At 45.7% G+C, this 18159-nt stretch overlaps 1 protein-coding gene across 12 annotated transcripts in view; it reads right to left on the bottom strand.

Moving 5' to 3' along the window:
• The window catches only part of R3HDM2 (R3H domain containing 2), a 162579-nt gene that overhangs the window by 48300 nt on the left and 96120 nt on the right, over positions 1-18159 (bottom strand). For all 12 annotated transcript variants that reach the window (XM_073663326.1, XM_073663327.1, XM_073663325.1 and 9 more), the window contains 2 exons: positions 16960-17077; positions 16082-16160 (listed from right to left, as the gene is read on the bottom strand). In XM_073663326.1, the coding sequence (XP_073519427.1) occupies positions 16082-16160; positions 16960-17077 (197 nt within the window). The remainder of the gene's footprint in view (positions 1-16081; positions 16161-16959; positions 17078-18159) is intronic.

Below are 18159 nucleotides of genomic sequence, written 5' to 3'. Positions count from 1 at the left end.
TGTGAGAGCGAGCGCGTGAGAGAGCGAGAGCGTGAGAGAGCGAGAGCGTGTGAGAGCGAGAGCGTGTGAGAGCGAGCGCGTGTGAGAGCGAGCGCGTGAGAGAGCGAGCGCGTGAGAGAGCGAGCGCGTGAGAGAGCGAGAGCGTGTGAGCGCGAGAGCGTGTGAGAGCGAGCGCGTGAGAGAGCGAGCGCGTGAGAGAGCGAGCGCGTGAGAGAGCGAGCGCGTGAGAGAGCGAGAGAGAGCGAGAGCGTGAGAGAGCGAGAGCGTGAGAGAGCGAGAGCGTGAGAGAGCGAGAGCGTGAGAGAGCGAGAGCGTGAGCGAGCGAGAGCGTGAGAGAGCGAGAGCGTGAGCGTGAGAGAGCGAGAGAGAGCGAGAGCGTGAGAGAGCGAGAGCGTGCGAGAGAGAGCGTGAGCGTGAGAGAGCGAGAGCGTGCGAGAGAGCGAGAGCGTGCGAGAGAGCGAGAGCGTGCGAGAGAGCGAGAGCGTGCGAGAGAGCGAGAGAGCGAGAGCGTGCGAGAGAGCGAGAGCGTGCGAGAGAGCGAGAGCGTGCGAGAGAGCGAGAGCGTGCGAGAGAGCGAGAGCGTGCGAGCGAGAGCGTGCGAGCGAGCGCGTGCGAGCGAGCGCGTGCGAGCGAGAGCGTGCGAGCGAGAGCGTGCGAGCGAGAGCGTGCGAGCGAGAGCGTGCGAGCGAGAGCGTGCGAGCGAGAGCGTGTGCGAGAGTGCGCGTGTGCGAGAGTGCGCGTGTGCGAGAGTGCGCGTGTGCGAGAGAGCGCGTGTGCGAGAGTGCGCGTGTGCGAGAGAGCGCGTGTGCGAGAGAGCGCGTGTGCGAGAGTGCGCGTGTGCGAGAGTGCGCGTGTGCGAGAGTGCGCGTGTGCGAGAGTGTGCATGTGCGAGAGTGTGCATGTGATGTGTGAGAGTGTGCATGTGATGTGTGAGTGTGCGAGAGTGCGCGTGTGCGAGAGTGCGCGTGTGCGAGAGAGCGCGTGTGCGAGAGAGCGCGTGTGCGAGAGTGCGCGTGTGCGAGAGTGTGCATGTGCGAGAGTGTGCATGTGATGTGTGAGAGTGTGCATGTGATGTGTGAGTGTGCATGAATTGGGGTGAGCATATTGGTTAATTTAAGAATGTGTTTGTAGTATTTCAAATAAAGTGTTTGCTCTGTGTTTAATGCTTTACTTTACTTTAATTAGGTGTAGTAATGAAAGGGTCTGATTGACACTGTCATCACACACAAAAGGGCTAGGTATCAGATAATCCCATACACCCAATCCCATTAGCATTCCCATTCATGTGATTTCTGGGGCAGCTGAGAGCAGCTATTTTTAGCCTAGGAAGGTGCCATTAGGCAAACATTGTCCCAAAGCTATTATTAACAGCTCACAGCTGTTTAACCGCTATGCCCCCCCCCGATCAGAAACAAGAAGCGCTTTGGGTGCAGCTTATTTTTGCTGCGTCCAAAACACGGTGTTCTAATGCTGCACTTTTGTTGTCGGTACATGTGAATCCACCGCATATGACACTTCAATTGGTCAAAATCTGCAGCGGAGAATGGCATCTCCACTACAGAAATTGACATGCTGCAGGTGAGTTTGGGTACGTGGCCACGATCAGGAGCCACTGCAAGTTTGAAGCTGCGTGTATATACAGCGTTAAACCCGCAGCATCCAGATGTTACAGCACAGTGGATGGGATTTCTAGAAATCCCATGTCCACTTTGCATGCATCCGAGGCTGCGGATCATCCGTGGACACTGACATGGGGCAAGTCTTTCAGGACCGCAGCATGTCAAATTCTCTTGCGGAGTCGCTTTTCTCCACAACATAAATTTGACCACTAGAATGTATAGAATGCAGTAAATCCACATGGTTCAGTGAACACATGTGAATTTACATGCGTTCAATAGAATGCAATGTTTTGGACGCAGCAAAAATATGCGTCTAAAGCGCTGTTAAGTCTGAATCGTGGGCACAGAGGCTAAAATTAAGGAAAAAAAAAATGGCGTGGGCTCCCGCATCATTTTTATTACCAGAAGAGGGAAAGCCATATTAGTAGCTCGGAAAGGGGCCATTAGCCAACAATGTTCCCTGGTTATTAATAACAGCTCACAGCTGTTTGCTTAGTCTTTACTGGCTAGATTACAGGGGGAAGCCAAAAAAAAATTGACATAGGGCCCCCCTATAAAATCTAACCAGAAAAGGCTAAACAGACCGCTACAGGCTGATATTAATAGCCAGGGAAGGGGCCATGGATCCTGGCCCCCTCCGCAGCTAATAATATCACCCCTCAGCAGTCCCTGAAACGGCGTATCCATAAGATGCGCCAAATCTGGCGCTTAGCCTCCGCTCTTCCCACTGCCCTGGAGCGGTTGCGAGTGGGGTAATGGGGTTGAGGTTCATGTTAGCCTTGTATTGGCGGCTGACATGAAGCCCAGGTTAGTAATGGAGGGGCTCTTATACTAACCGCGTAGTTAAGTTTTCTACACTTTTTCAATAAAAGACAGGGCCAGAATAAAGTATTTTATAGAAACAAAATTTCATATGGTTTTAATTTTTTTTTTTATTATATGCCCAGTCCCCGAATCACTCGATCTTCTGTAAAAAACAAACAAACATATCCCTCACCTGTCCACCGTCACGACGTAATCCAGATGGTCCCTCGGCGATCCGGGTCACTTCTACAGCAGTCACATTAATCACTGATATCACTGCTGTTTAAGACAGCATTCTGTACTCTGACAGGAGAGTAAAATCATTCCTGTCAGTGTACATGGCTGCTGCAGGGGTTAGGTCACTTGAATTCATCAGCTGAAGATCAGCTGATCAGCCCCGGTGACCTCATACTGTATCAGTGATACGCGGGAACATTCTCACGAATGTTCCCTCGCAGCACCAATGCCGTAAACGGAGCTCCCGGAGCTCATCAGCTGATCTTCAGCTGATGACCTCACGTGAACTCAATCCAGGCAGCAGCGATGTATACTGCCGGGAGTGAGCGTGCTCCCGGCAGTGTACCGCTGTCCTGATCGCATCACTGGGGGACATCGTAAGGACACAGGACAGGTGAGGATAGTGGTGGTGTTTTTTTTTTTTGTAATATACACACCGCATGCACACAGGCGCCGGCTCGGCTGAGAAGACTACTGCTCCCCTCAGCCATGCCGCTCTCGCTGTTTTCAGCTGGAGCAGCAGTCAGATGATGGGAGAAGTAGTCCTCCCCAGCCGACCCGGGTACCATCGGATGTGCGTTTTTGCAGCGTATTTGACCCATTTACTAGTCAAATACGCAGCAAACAACCGCAGCAAATCTGCAGATATATTTATACCTGCGGGTTTGCTGCGGTTCAATTAAAGTCAATGGGCGGGAAACGCTGCAGAAACGCAGCATACAATGGACATGCTGCGTATTTAAAAGCAATGACAATCCTGAGTGGAAAATTCAGCATCATGTGCACAGCACATCAGGATTGTCATTGCATTAGCTGGCAGAAGGATTACATAGCATTTTTGATGCATTTCCGTGGAGGAAAATGCAGCGAAAACCCATCAAAAACGCTACGTGTGCACTTAACCTTATAGATATGGTCAAACTTCCTGATGAATTGATCAATGGCATTGGATTTTCAGCAGCTGGCTGCTACTTACCCTCTTAATGCACATGGAAGTTGTAAGAGTGTACTTAATTTTTCACACTGCTTTTTCATTTTGGGGTACATTTTGTTAAAGGGAATATGTTAGTAGGATCAACCCTCTTAAGCTGTCTATATAGGCAAGCAAGTCATAGAATGCTGAATACATTTTTTCTTATATGTAAGTGAGCTGTTAAAATTTACAGGCAGCACATTGATCTGCATCTTTCTCCAAAGTATAATTTAAATAAAAGGGGAGCTACCAGTGTGATGTATAATAGTTACACGCCCCCTTGGACTTAAGGGAATCTGTCACAACATTTGACCTATCTAAAACTATTAATATAGGCTTTATAATGCTGAAAACGTCCTGTGTGTCTCATATCAGGGGCCTTGTTGTTGAGAAATCATCTTTTATCACTTTATACACTGCTCAAAAATATAAAGGGAACACTCAAATAACGCATCCTAGATCTGAATGAATGAAATATTCTCATTGAATACTTTGTTCTGTACAAAGTTGAATGTGCGAACAACAAAATCACACAAAAATCACCAATGGAAATCAAATTTATTAACCAATGGAGGCCTGGATTTGGAGTCACCCCCAAAATTAAAAGTGGAAAAACACACTACAGGCTGATCCAACTTTGATGTAATGTCCTTAAAACAAGTCAAAATGAGGCTCAGTATTGTGTGTGGCCTCCACGTGCCTGTATGACCTCCCTACAACGCCTGGGCATGCTCCTGATGAGGTTGCGGATGGTCTCCTGTGGGATCTCCTCCCAGACCTGGACAAAAGCATCTGCCAACTCTTGGACAGTCTGTGGTGCAACGTGACGTTGGTGGATGGAGCGAGACATGATGTCCCAGATGTGCTCAATCAGATTCAGGTCTGGGTAACGGGCGGGCCAGTCCATAGCTTCAATGCCTTCATCTTGCAGGAACTGCTGACACACTCCAGCCACAAGAGGTCTGGCATTGTCCTGCATTAGGAGGAACCCAGGACCAACTGCACCAGCATATGGTCTCACAAGGGGTCTGAGGATCTCATCTTTGTACCTAATGGCAGTCAGGCTACCTCTGGAGGGATGCGGCTCTCCAAAGAAATGCCACCCCACACCATTACTGACCCACTGCCAAACTGGTCAAGCTGAAGGATGTTGCAGGCAGCAGATCGCTCTCCACGGTGTCTCCAGACTCTGTCACGTCTGTCACATGTGCTCAGTGTGAACCTGCTTTCATCTGTGAAGAGCACAGGGCGCCAGTGGCGACTGCCAATCCTGGTGTTCTGTGGCAAATGCCAAGCGTCCTGCATGGTGTTGGGCTGTGAGCACAACCCCCATTTGTGGACGTCGGGCCCTCATAGCACCCTCATGGAGTCGGTTTCTAACAGTTTGTGCAGACACATGCACATTTGTGGCCTGCTGGAGGTCATTTTGCAGGGCTCTGGCAGTGCTCCTCCTGTTCCTCCTTGCACAAAAGTGGAGGTAACGGTCCTGCTGCTGGGTTGTTGCCCTCCTACGGCCCCCTCCACGTCTCCTGGTGTACTGGCCTGTCTCCTGGTAGCGCCTCCAGCCTCTGTACACTATGCTGATAGATACAACAAACCTTGCCACAGCTCGCATTGATGTGCCATCCTGGATGAGCTGCACTACCTGAGCAACTTCTGTGGGTTGTAGAGTCCGTCTCATGCTACCACGAGTGAGAAAGCACAACAGACATTCAAAAGTGACCAAAACATCAGCCAGAAAGCATTGGTACTGAGATGTGGTCTGTGGTCCCCACCTGCAGAACCACTCCTTTATTGAGTGTGTCTTGATAATTGCCAATAATTTCCATCTATTGTCTATTCCATTTGCACAACAGCATGTGAAATTGATTGTCAGTGTTGCTTCCTAAGTGGACAGGTTGATTTCACAGAAGTTTGACTTACTTGGAGTTATACTCTGTTGTTTAAGTGTTCCCTTTATTTTTTTGACCAGTGTATAAATGACCTCTTCCAGGCTCTGGGGAGGACGCTGCCCGGAAGATAACTCCCCTCCATGTAAAATAATCTCTGGAGACAGAGTTAACAGTGTGATGTGTGATGGCCGCTCTCTGCTCTCCTGATCTCACTGCAGAGCTGAGAGTGGTTATACCTGAAACATCTGCAGGTTCCCCTCAGCTCCAGCCTCCATCAGGCAGGCACACAAGGTTGCAATATTGTTGCAATACAGCAGAGCTGTGAGAGCTGCAGCAAATGTGTTTGTAATGAGAGAAAGTTCAGTTCTACTGTTCTGTGTTGATTACATATCTCACACTGATAACTTCCCCTTTCATTAAAAATAGCTGTGGAGGCAGATTCTCATGCAGATCTGTTTCTGGCCCATAGTCCTAAACAGCTCATTTACAAATTAACAAAAATGTGTCTTTTCCTGGAATAAGACTTTGGACCGCATATATCAAGGTGTCATTTAATTCAGCTTCATATGACCTACATGCCCATATAGACAGCTTAGAAGGTTGATCCTACTGATGTTTTTAAAGGGAAATTATGGGGCCTGAATTATTGTATTTGCACCTGTTTTTTTATATTAATTTTTAGTGTTTTGCACCTTTTTTTGGCAACATTCATCTTTCCATTTGCACTTTTTTCAGGTCTATATTTTTATGCATTCCAAAGACATACTAATAGGGAATTTAGATTTTGGGCCCCAATGGGGACAGCAATGATAATGTATGTAAAGCGCTGCTGAATATTTTGGCGCTATATAAAAAAGATTATTATGTATTCACCTGTTTTTTTCTTTTAGTCCTCCATTGCGGATTGAGTCTAGGGTTTCCAGATGCCTGATTCATCATTTGCAACTTTATGAAAAGTTGCTAAATTTGTCGCAAATTACTCAAGTCCCCTCTAAAGAGATTTTATATTCGCCAATTACTTTGGGGCAATTTTTGCAACATTATGGGAAATGTGCAACTTTTTAGCACTGAAAAATCTTAATAAAGAATATTTTTGACTTAGTGAAAAGTTCTAAAACCGCATGCACCATTTTGAAGCATTTCCTGTAACCATGATCGGGCATTTGATTCACATATATGGGGTAAAATTGCAGAAGTTTTGATAGCTGGCAACCCACAGAAGCACAATATCGCCCAGAAATATGGATATATCATATTCATGTGTGGTATATATAGAATGCTTGAAGGATGTTCAGTAAAATGACGACCATATTGCTTCTCTAGAAGGTTCCATGCGGGTTAAAACTAGGGTATGTGCACACGATGCAGAAATGAAGCAGAAAATTTCTGCATCATTTCTGCATCTCCCTGGCAGAAAAAACGCATGCAGATTGTGCATGCGTTTTTCCTGCAGAATACATGCGGATCCACATGCAGATTCACATGCGTTTCCGCATGCAGATTGACAAGCGCTTTCCAGGCGATGTTAGCATCACCTGGAAAGTGCTTGATAACTAGGTCACACTGTATAAATCCATGCAAACAGCATGGATTTATACAGTGTGAACCGAGAGAGTGTATATACTTACCTCCGATGGCCCGCGCTGTCCTGCTCACTCCGTTCTCCCGGCTGCCGGAAACTTTGAATTGAAAGACCTGCCGACGTCAGCGTCACGTGACCCGTCACATGACTCTGACGTCACCGCAGGTCCTACAACTCACTGCAAGTGCCGGGAACCAAGCGGGAGCGCTGCGCGGGCCGACAGATGGTAAGAATACATTTATTTTTTATTTTATTCTTCTTTTTACAGCTTTTTCAATGGTACCTGGGTGTGGAGGAGACTCTCCTCTCCTCCACACCCGGGTACCATCCGCACATTAGAACGCACCAATTACGCAAGTACAAATGCTGTCTTGCGGAATTGGCGCGTTCTAATGCAAGTCAATGGCGGCGAAATCGCCGCGTTTCCGCAAAATTAATTGACATGCTGCGGATTTTTAACGCTGCGGAAAAATCCGCATCATGGGCACAGCACATGCGGATTTCCATTGGGGAACATTGCTGCCCTTCTACCATGCGTTTTTCATGCGTTTCCGCGGCGTTTACGCAACTGCAAAAACGCCGCGGAAACGCATGAAATACGCATCGTGTGAACACAGCCTTAGGCTATGTGCCCACGTTGCATTTATGAAGCAGAAAATTTCTGCTGCATAAATGCAAGTCCTCTCCCGGAAAAACGCATGCGGAATTCCGCACGCGTTTATCGCGCGTTTTTCGCGCGTTTATCACGCGTTTTCCACATGCGGAATTGCCTTGCGTTTTTTATGCATTGAACAAAGGCAATTCTGCTTGCGGAAACGCAAAATTAAATGACATGCTGCGGATTTTTGAACGCAGCATAAACGCTGCGGAAAAATCCGCAGCATGTGCATAGAACTTGCGGAATCCCATTGGGGACCATGGGGTGCGTGTTACCAAGCGTTTTTCAAGCGTTTACGCTGCGGAAATTCCGCATCAAAAACGCTTGAAAAATGCTACGTGGGCACACAGCCTTAGAATCTAATCTAAATCAACCATCCCCCTCTTACCTCAGCAGAGGGAGGAGTGAGAGATATGGTGAGACCCTTTATAACGTGTCATCTAAGGAAAAAAATTATCTATCTATATTTTTTTTTAGGATCGCGATTTAAAAAAAAAAAAAAAACTTGCAATTTTCACCCTGGTCAATGGGGCCAATTTTAAACTCGCAGTTCCTGTACTTGACAGAAGACTTTTCAGCAGCCTCATTATCATCACATGTAGGATTACAATGACCGGTAAAACCTCTATACACCGCTGATATTACAAGATCCATCAATCACAATAGGTTATAGTTTATGTCCTATACATAATTTAAGCTCAAGAAGGAGTTAGGCACACACATTGAAAAATCTCTATGTCTTACCCTGTATAATGTTGAACAATGACTAGCATGCAGCAACATACAGGTTAAAAAAAGGACACATCTCCACGATAACTTAAAACAGGTTTCTCAATGTGAGATAAGTAATAACAATTAAATTTAACTTTTTGAGTGTAAAATTTGCTTGAATAATATGCGGGCGCCATGTTGCGTTTCGAGAGCCCCTGATGTGCCTAAACAGTGGAAACCCCCCCACAATTGACACCATTTTGGAAACTAGACCCCCTCAGGGAACTTATCTAGATTTCTGGTGAGCACCCTGAACTCCCAAGTGCTTTACAGAAGTTTATAACATGGAGCCGTGAAAATAAAAAAAATAAAAAAATCAAACGTTTTCCACGAAAATGATGTTTTAGCCCCAATTTTTTTATTTTCACGAGGAGAAAATGGACCCCAAAAACTTTTGTGCAATTTCTCCTGAGTACGCCAATACCCCATATGTGGGGAAAATACAGTGAATGTTTCACGGTTATTAGACACCCCAAAAAAATCATGAAGAGATGGCTCGTGCATGGCAGGCAATACCCGCAAGTTTTTTTTGGCCGCGAAGCATATGGGGCAGAGACTCGAGCATCCCACTCGAGCACCCACAATACTCCGTGCATACCCGAGCACCCGATGCAAACTCAAGTAGAGAGCACTTGATCTCAACACTAGTCGCCATATCGTCTTTTTTTACTTTTGAAAAAAATCCCAACCCCAACCGAACCGCAACCCCAGCCCAACCTCAACCCCAGCCCAACCTCAACCCCAGCCCAACCCCAACCCTAACCCCAACCCAACCCTAGCGTTAGCCCAACCCCAACCCTAGCCTAACCTAACCTAACCCAACCCTAGGCCCAATCCTACCGCTAGCCCAACCCCCAACGTTTATTTTTTACGCCGTTCCTTGTGCGGTATAAGTGATTAGACGACTTTATTCTTCGGGTCAGTGTGATTACAGCGATACCAGAATCATATCAGGTTTTTATGATTGACAGCTGTCACACACTAAAAGACGCATTTTTTGTAAAATCTAGTTTTTGCATCGCCATATTTTGAGAGCTATAATTTTTCCATATTTTGGCCGACAGTCATGTGACTGCTTGTTTTTTGCGGGATGAGTTGACGTTTTTATTGGTACCATTTTCAGGCACGTGATAGTTTTTGATCGCTTTCTATTCAGATTTTCGGGAGGCAGAATAAACAAAAACCAACGATTCAGGAATTTTTTTTTTTTTTCTTTTTTTATGCTGTTCCGCATGTGGTAAAATTGATAAGGCAGCTTTATTCTTCGGGTCAGTACATTTACAGCAGTACCACATTCATATCGTTTTTCTATGTTTTGGCGCTTTTACACAGTAAAAGTTATTTTATAGAAAAAAAATATTTTTTTGCATCGCTTTACTCTGAGAGCTATAACTTATTTTTCGGTTGTTGGAGCTGTATGGCAGCTTGTTTTTTGCAGGACAAGATGACGTTTTCAGCGGTACCATTTTTATTTATATTAGTCTTTTCGATCACGTGTTATTCCATTTTTTGTTTGGCGGTATGATGATAAAGCATTGTTGTTTGCTTCGTTTTTTAGTTATCTTTTTTACCGTGTTCACTAAAGGGGTTAACTAGTGGGACAGTTTTATAGGTCAGGTCATTCCGGAGGGACGCGGCGATACCAAATGTGTGTACTTATTGTTTTTTTTTTTCCCCATAATATTTATTGATGGGTACATTATATTTAGTTTTTTTGGTGAATTATTTCGTTTTTCATTTTTTTAACTCTTTTTTTACTTTTATACTTTGTCCCACTATGGGACTTTCACTTTTTTTTTACTCTGATCGCCTGTATAGCATAGGGATGGAGCACCATCTTTGTGCTATACAGGCTGCCAGCGCTGCAGATGCAGAAGATACTTTGGTCATGCACTGCGCATGACCAAAGTATCTTCCTGCTGTCTGGTGACCCGGATGTTGTCACATTGGCACGTCGTCACGTACTAATTAGTGTTGAGCGAACATGCTCGACACTGCTCGGTACTCGCCCGAGCATCACGCTACTCGGGATGTTCGGCGAGCACCGAGCATTTCCGGGTTACTCGGGCGGGAGCTCGGGTCTCCGCCCTGCATGTTTGGTGCTCTTTACAGAGCCAATGAACATGCAGGGATTGCCAGCCAGTCACTGTAATGCCGCAGCCATGTTGTTTGTGGGCATTACAGTGATTGGCTGGCCGCACAGCGTCACCTCCCAGACGATCAGCCCGTCATGATTGGTGTGTGTGGGTGTCTGCGCGGCGTCCGCGAGTGTGCGCGGGATGTGTGCGAGGTTTGTGCGGGATGTGTGCGTGCAGGCAGACATAGGCCGATGTGACACTACTACTCCCATCGGCCTATGTCTGTCCCCCGTCCACTCGTGCCAGCAGGATCAGCTCAATGGGAGCAGTAGTTCCCATCAGCCTGATCCTGCTATTTAAATTGCCCTACTGTGTCCCCAATAAATTTTAAATACATGTCATTGGTGGCCAGTGGTTACCTACAATAAATTAGTTCATACATTACCTGTCCCCGCCGATCTCCACCTAAAATAAAGTAAAAAATAAAAAACTACACCTATACTCACCTAGACACCTAATTCCCCGAAGCCATCGATCTCCTGTAATAAAATATAAAATAATAAACCACAACCTTATCCTTACCCCTCCGTAGTAGTTCACGAGTGTCCCACGAAGATCTCCAGTTTAGAGCAGCCACATAGAATGTGACCGCTCTGAACCGCTGCCGCCGCTAGAATGATGGGGCCGTAAGGGTTCGCCGGAGTTCAGGCAGCGCTGCTCCGGTTAGCTCTTTTACGGCCCTGCTGTATCGTGAGAAATTCCCACGGTACAGCAGTGCCGTAAAGGAGGTCTCCGGAGCTGCGCTGCCTGAATGCACTCCGGTGACCTCAGTCAGTGGCTCCCGCTGCCGGGAGTGGACGTGTTCCCGGCAGCGTGAGCTTACAGCAGCCATGCACAGCTGTCACCATCTCCAGATGTGACAGCTGTGCATGGGAGATCAGCACAGGAACGTGGACAGGTAACTATTTTTTTTTTAGTAAACTAAGAATTAAATAAAATTGTGTGTTTTATTTCAAATAAATTATTTTTTTCTGGGTGTAGTGTGTGTTTTTTCTTTTTAACACTTTGTAGGTTAGTAATGGGGGTGTCTTATAGACGCCCATCAATACTAACCTGGGCTTCATAGCAGCTGGCGCTGACATGAACCCCAGCTCTATTACCCCCTGCCACCGCACCAGGGCAGCGTGGAAGAGCGAGGCTAAGTGCCAGAGTTGGCGCATCCTATGGATGCGCCATTTCTGGGGCGGCTGACAGCTGGTGTTTCTAGCCTGGGAGGGGGCCAATATTCATGGCACCCTTCCTGGGCTATTAATATCAGCCCCCAGCTGTATGCCTAGCCTTTGCTAGCTATTAAATTAGGGGGGACCCCACGTCATTTTTTTGAGGGGGTCCCCCATTTTAATAGCTAGTAAAGGCTAGGTATTCAGCTGGGGGCTGATATTAGTAGCCTGGGAAGCTCCGTGGGTATTACCCCCTTCCCAGGCTTCAAACATCTGCCCCAGCCGTCTGCTTAACCTCCGCTAGAGCCTAAAATTATGGGGGATCCCCACGCCAATTTTTTTTTAAATAAATCCTTTATTTTAACACTAAATGACATTTGAGGAGTTAATAAAGATGCAGTCCCTAAATTATTATTTATTTTTTAATTAATTTTTGCCAAAAATTTTGACGTGGGCTTTGCCATATTTTTGTATGCCAGCCAGGTACAGCATCCAGCTTCTATGAACGCGCCATTTTCCGGGGTGGCTGCGGACTGCAATTTGCACCGGGGGGGCAGAAAGCTTGGGCCTCCCTGCGCTGCAGATTCCATCCCCCAGCTGTCTAGTTGTACCTGGCTGGACACAAATATAGTGCGAAGCCCCACGTCAATTTTTTTTAAATTATTTCAGGAAATTCATGAAATAATTTAAAAGAAAATTGATGTGGGGCTTCGCCCTATATTTGTGTCCAGCCAGGTACAGCAGGCAGGAACGGGCTGCCCCCAACCACCAGCTGCCTATTTGTACCTGGCCGGACACAACAATATAGGGAAGGCCTTTTTTTCTTAATTATTTCATGAATTTCATGAAATAATTAAAAAAAAAAATACGTGGGGCTTCGCCCTATTTTTGTGTCCAGCCAGGTACAGCTAGGCAGCTGGGGGCTGGAATCCGCAGCGCAGGGAGGCCCAAGCTTTCTGGGCCCCACCCGCTGCAAATTGCAGTCCGCAGCCACCCCGGAAAATGGCGCGTTCATAGAAGCGCCATCTTCTGGCGCTGTACCCAACTCATCCAGGGCCCTGGTGCGGTGGCTCACTGGGTAATAAAGGGGTTAAGGCCAGCTTGGCATTATCAGCTGGCCCTAAGCCCGAAATTCATGGGGTCATGCCAATATTAGACATGACCACCATGAATTTCTAGTAAAGTATTTAAAAAAAACACAACACCCAGAAAAAAGTCCTTTAATTGAAATAAACACACAATTCTTTATTGTTCTAAATTAAACTATACTTACCATCACACCCATTCCAGCTGAAGCCAACGATCTCCTGCAATAAAAGAAAAATAATAAAGCAACATCATCCTTACCTTTCCATGGTTCCCACGACAGCTTCAGCTCTGCTACATCGAGATGACAGGCTGGACCGCAGCAGAATGCTGCCATCCAGCCTGTCATCCCGCAGACACTGAGAAGCGCAGGCATGCTTGCGCTCCTCAGTGTCTCTCTGTGATGGCATAAAGATGAGCCGAGGTCATGTCCAATGAACTCAGCTCACCTCATGCACGTCACTGACAGCGTGGGAAAATTCTCACGCTGAAGCGCTGAGTGCAGGAGAATTTCCCCACGCTGTCAGTGACGTGCATGAGGTGAGCCGAGTTCATTGGACATGACCTCGGCTCATCTTTATGCCCGTCACAGAGAGACACTGAGGAGCGCAAGCAAGCCTGCGCTTCTCAGTGTCTGCGGGATGACAGGCTGGATGGCAGCGTTCTGCTGCGGTCCAGCCTGTCATCTCGATGTAGCAGAGCTGGAGCTGTCCTGGGAACCATGGAAAGGTAAGGATGAGGTTGCTTTATTATTTTTCTTTTATTGCAGGAGATCGTTGGCTTCAGCTGGAATGGGCGTGATGGTAAGTATAGTTTAATTTAGAACAATAAAGAATTGTGTGTTAATTTCAATTAAAGGACTTTATTCTGGGTGTTTGTGTTTTTTTTTTTAACTTTGACTATGGGGTTAGTAATGGGGGTGTCTTATAGACGCCTCTCCATTACTAACCTGGGCTTGATGTCAGCTGGCATTATAAGCCGACATCAACCCCAACCCTATTACCCCACTGCCACCGCTACAGGGCAGTGGGAAGAGCGAGGCTAAGTGCCAGAATTGGCGCATCCTATGGATGCGCCATTTCTGGGGCGGCTGACGGCTGGTGTTTCTAGCCTGGGAGGGGGCCAATATTCATGGCACCCTTCCTGGGCTATTAATATCAGCCCCCAGCTGTCTGCCTAGCCTTTGCTAGCTATTAAATTAGGGGGGACCCCACGTCGTTTTTTTGAGGGGGTCCCCATTTTAATAGCTAGTAAAGGCTAGGTATTCAGCTGGGGGCTGATATTAGTAGCCTGGGAAGCTCCGTGGGTATTACCCCCTTCCCAGGCTTCAAACATCTGCCCCAGCCGTCTGCTTAACCTCCGCTAGAGACTAAAATTACGGGGAACCCCACGCCAATTTTTTTTTAAATAAATCCTTTATTTTAACACTAAATGACAAGTACAGTAATCAACACTGTCACTGTACTTCATATATATGTGACTGACATGTTTCTATCTATATAATCTATGTGTGATTCTCTATTCCTTCTATTCTAAATTGTTGGGTACAGATGCTGAATTGCCGGCCGGCTTTTTTAAAGAGACGGTGCATGAAAACACTATTATATTTTTAAATAAATCCTTTACACTAAATGACAAGTACAGTAAGCAACTGTCACTGTACTTCATATATATGCGACTGACATGTTTCTATCTATCTAATCTATGTGTGAAGCTCTAGTCTTTCTGTTGTAAATTGTGGGTACCGGTGTATGCCGCTGATGAATTGCCGGCTTTTCGCGTAATACATTCTACATTATTCTTAGTTGTTTTACTTCATGTAGAATTAACCTACAAGGAAAGAAAGGGTTTATTTTCATTCCGATATTTGTGTCCCATTGACTTGCATTGGTTTCCTGTATCGGAATCGGCGATATCCGATACTTTTTGGGTATCGGTCCGATCCAATCCGATACGATATTTCCTGATATCGGAAGGTATCGCTCAACACTATCCTTAACATATTTCACAGGAAAAAAGTTTCACTTTCGTTTTTGAACGTTTTATTGTGAGCCCGTAAAAGTGGCTTAATACCTCTGACCACGTTGTTGACAGCAGTGACCTGGGGGTCAGAAATGCTTCCAGGGGCGAACCCCTATGCTGTCTCCATGTCATTTGAGCACTGTCACTATCGTTTTGGGCACTTTTTAGGCTTTCTACAGACTGCCGGGGGAGCCGCCGCAAAAATGCTTGAGTCTCCCATAGACTAACATTGGGCTCGTTGCTCGGGTCGAGCACCCGAGTATCACGGCGAGCTCGGCCCGAGCTTTGAGCACCCGAGCACTTTAGTGCTCGCTCAACACTAGTACTAATACGAACTTGGCTCTTAAAGCCCAGGGTGCAGGTATGTATTAGTACGCCTTGGGCTTTTAAGGGGTTAAAATAAGCTCTATTTTACATGCTAATATATCCATAACGGAGAGAAGAAAATAAAAAATAGTAACTAAAATTTAACTCCGCTCTGCAGCCACTATTCCATGATGTGGCCAGTATAACAGGGCAACGCAATACTCTTTAAACAATAGGTCATTTTTTCATGACACATTCCCTCTAGTTGAGAGTCAACATTTTGCAAATCTATCAAGTGTAGCAGAACTCGTGAACAAGTATTCAAACATGTCTTCAGGCGTCACAGAACAACATGCTTTACACATTACATCCAAAAGAACAGTTGCTATAACCACCACCAGTGCGCTAATAATAAATGATCCACCTGTAAAACTGGGAGAAGAGCCACAAAATGTGCTATTTGTGAGGACTAGTGACAGACAGAGAAACATTAGGATAACAGTACAGGATAGACCGAGACACACAGACATAGGAAAATTACAACAGGATTGTAGCTGACACATTGTGAGTATGGCCACTTAGGACATAGAGGCCCCTCTTCATTATGTGACCATCCATCTACTGCATACACTGCAAACAAAGACCAGCACTACTGCCCCAGGGTACGTCACCGAAATAGAACTAGGAAGCCGCTTAATAGAGATCTGTTGTGCAGAGGCCAGAATGATCCTCAAAATCTAGGACTGTTTTAGTAAGAAAAAAAAGCTTCTACTATTTATTATATATGACAACACCATATGCAGAAGAAAAATAATCTGAAATATAATAAATACCTTGGGTTATTCTTCAGTGTGTTCACTAAAAATTCATGCACGTCTATTCCAGTAGAGTCTGTGTACTCTTGACTAGAATCTGCAAAAAGAAAAAGAAAATCATTATGGAATAAGACGTTTAAGGAAGCAAGGCATGTTGTAAAATATTGCAGCAGATTTACTAACCCTGTTCACTATTCAGACAGTACAAATGTTGACTAGACAGCCTGAAGATGCGGAGGAAAGATTTGACGCATCCTTCGATACTTTTTTCTAACTTTGCTACATTGAGAGAAGTGTAAGAGAAATCTGTCGGCACTTGACTGCAAGTACGCACATCGCATGCGAGCTGTGAAAAGTTGCAAAATTTAGTTGCGCCCAAATTTAGCAGTTTTTGGCATGATGGAGTGTGGCGCCACAGGTAATTCATGACGAGCTGTAGCCTTCTCTACACCAGATTACTGGCGAAGTGTACGGATGCATGCGCCACTCGACAGTCGCTCCAGATTCACAGCTTCATGAATTAGGGCCTGTGTCCTGATTTCATGTCCGACCTTGAATACCAATTTAAGCCCCCTTTCACAAGCCAGTATATTGGTCAGTAGTTTACATTTATTTTTGAAAAGCACAATTAGAAGTGTCAAATATTTGAAGAGCTGCAAATTGTTCCATTGGTTTAGGCTGTTGAAGAAAATTACTGCGGCCTGAAGCAGTGACGCCTTAACCAACATCAATCCCTAGAACGAACGGGCTACGACAGATTTAGCTACTGCAACAAATCACGGTAGGCGCGTTGAAGGAGTTGGTAAAACTCCATAAAACCAAAACCTGTCCCAGACCCTCAAATTCAGCTCCATCACATCATTCTCTGCAGACACTTGATAGAACTGCATACAAACCTCTAGACAACATTTTCTTTGGCCCCTTCTCTTTACTTTTTTCCTCCTTCTCAGACCCATCTTTGCAGGACTTCTCCTCCTTATCAGACGGACAGCTGATATGCAACTGAATGACATCCTGCATAGAATAAAGCGCAATTACACAGCGTACATGGCACACAGCAGTATGGGGCGAGTTGTGGGGGCATCATTTTCTTCAATTATCTCTCCCGAGTTATACTACTATTAAACAAAAGGTTCAGAATTATACAGAAAAAAAAGAAACCTCATTAGGAGATTGGAGACATGCAGATTTCCATTAAAAGGCCCAATGCCCCTTTATGGGTATAAACCAAAACATGGTTTAAAACTTCATGCACAAGTCCACTAAGAGTACAGGTTAGACAATACCGGATTTTTATGTTCCTACCGAAACCCATGCACGCCACTTCCTTGATCCCCACTGAAAACTCATGAAGGTTTAATGTGTATATAAGGCCTCACTCAATAGTCAGTGTTTAAACATGTGTGTGAAAAAATGGTGCCGGTGTCAGTGTTTTGGGATCAGTATATCATCAGCGTATGTTCCGTGTGCCCATTTTTTTTTACCACCAGTGAGTCTGTTTTTCATGGATGGATAAATGACAGCTTCTCCTTTGCATGTATTAACATACAGTACACATACTGTACACTGATGCCATCCGTGTGCTGTACATGTTTTACATGGACTCATAGACTTGTAATGGCCCTTCTCATCCGTGCGCCCGGAAAAAAAAATGGACAAGTCTCCGAGTGTTTTGTAAGGACACACGTTCTGTGTAAATGCACGGACAAGTGTATAGCACCATAGATTATAATGGGAACATGTTCTATCCGTGAAAAAAAAAAAATGGATGCAACACGTACTTGCAACAGACATCTGAGTGAGGCTTAGGCTGCGTGCCCACTATGCGGTTTTTAAGCGTTTCCGCAGTGTAATTTCAGCCGCGGAAACGCTTAAAAAACGCTTGTTAATAGGTCTGCAATGGTCCCCAATGATAATCCAAATGTGATGTGCACATGCTGCGGAAATTTCCACTGCGGATTATCATTGCGGAAAAATCCGCAGCAAGTCCATTAATTTTGCGGAATCGCTGCGTTTTAGCTGCCATAGATGATCATTGAGCCGCATAACATCCGCTTACATACAAGTATGCATGCGGATGTTATGCGATTCAATGC

Source organism: Phyllobates terribilis, unplaced genomic scaffold (assembly GCF_046119375.1).
Source record: "Phyllobates terribilis strain yellow unplaced genomic scaffold, ASM4611937v1 Scaffold_2__4_contigs__length_985480577, whole genome shotgun sequence".
Taxonomy (NCBI): domain Eukaryota; kingdom Metazoa; phylum Chordata; class Amphibia; order Anura; family Dendrobatidae; genus Phyllobates; species Phyllobates terribilis.
The sequence above is the reverse complement of the archived record's forward strand: the minus strand, read 5'-3'. Positions and strand labels throughout refer to the sequence as shown.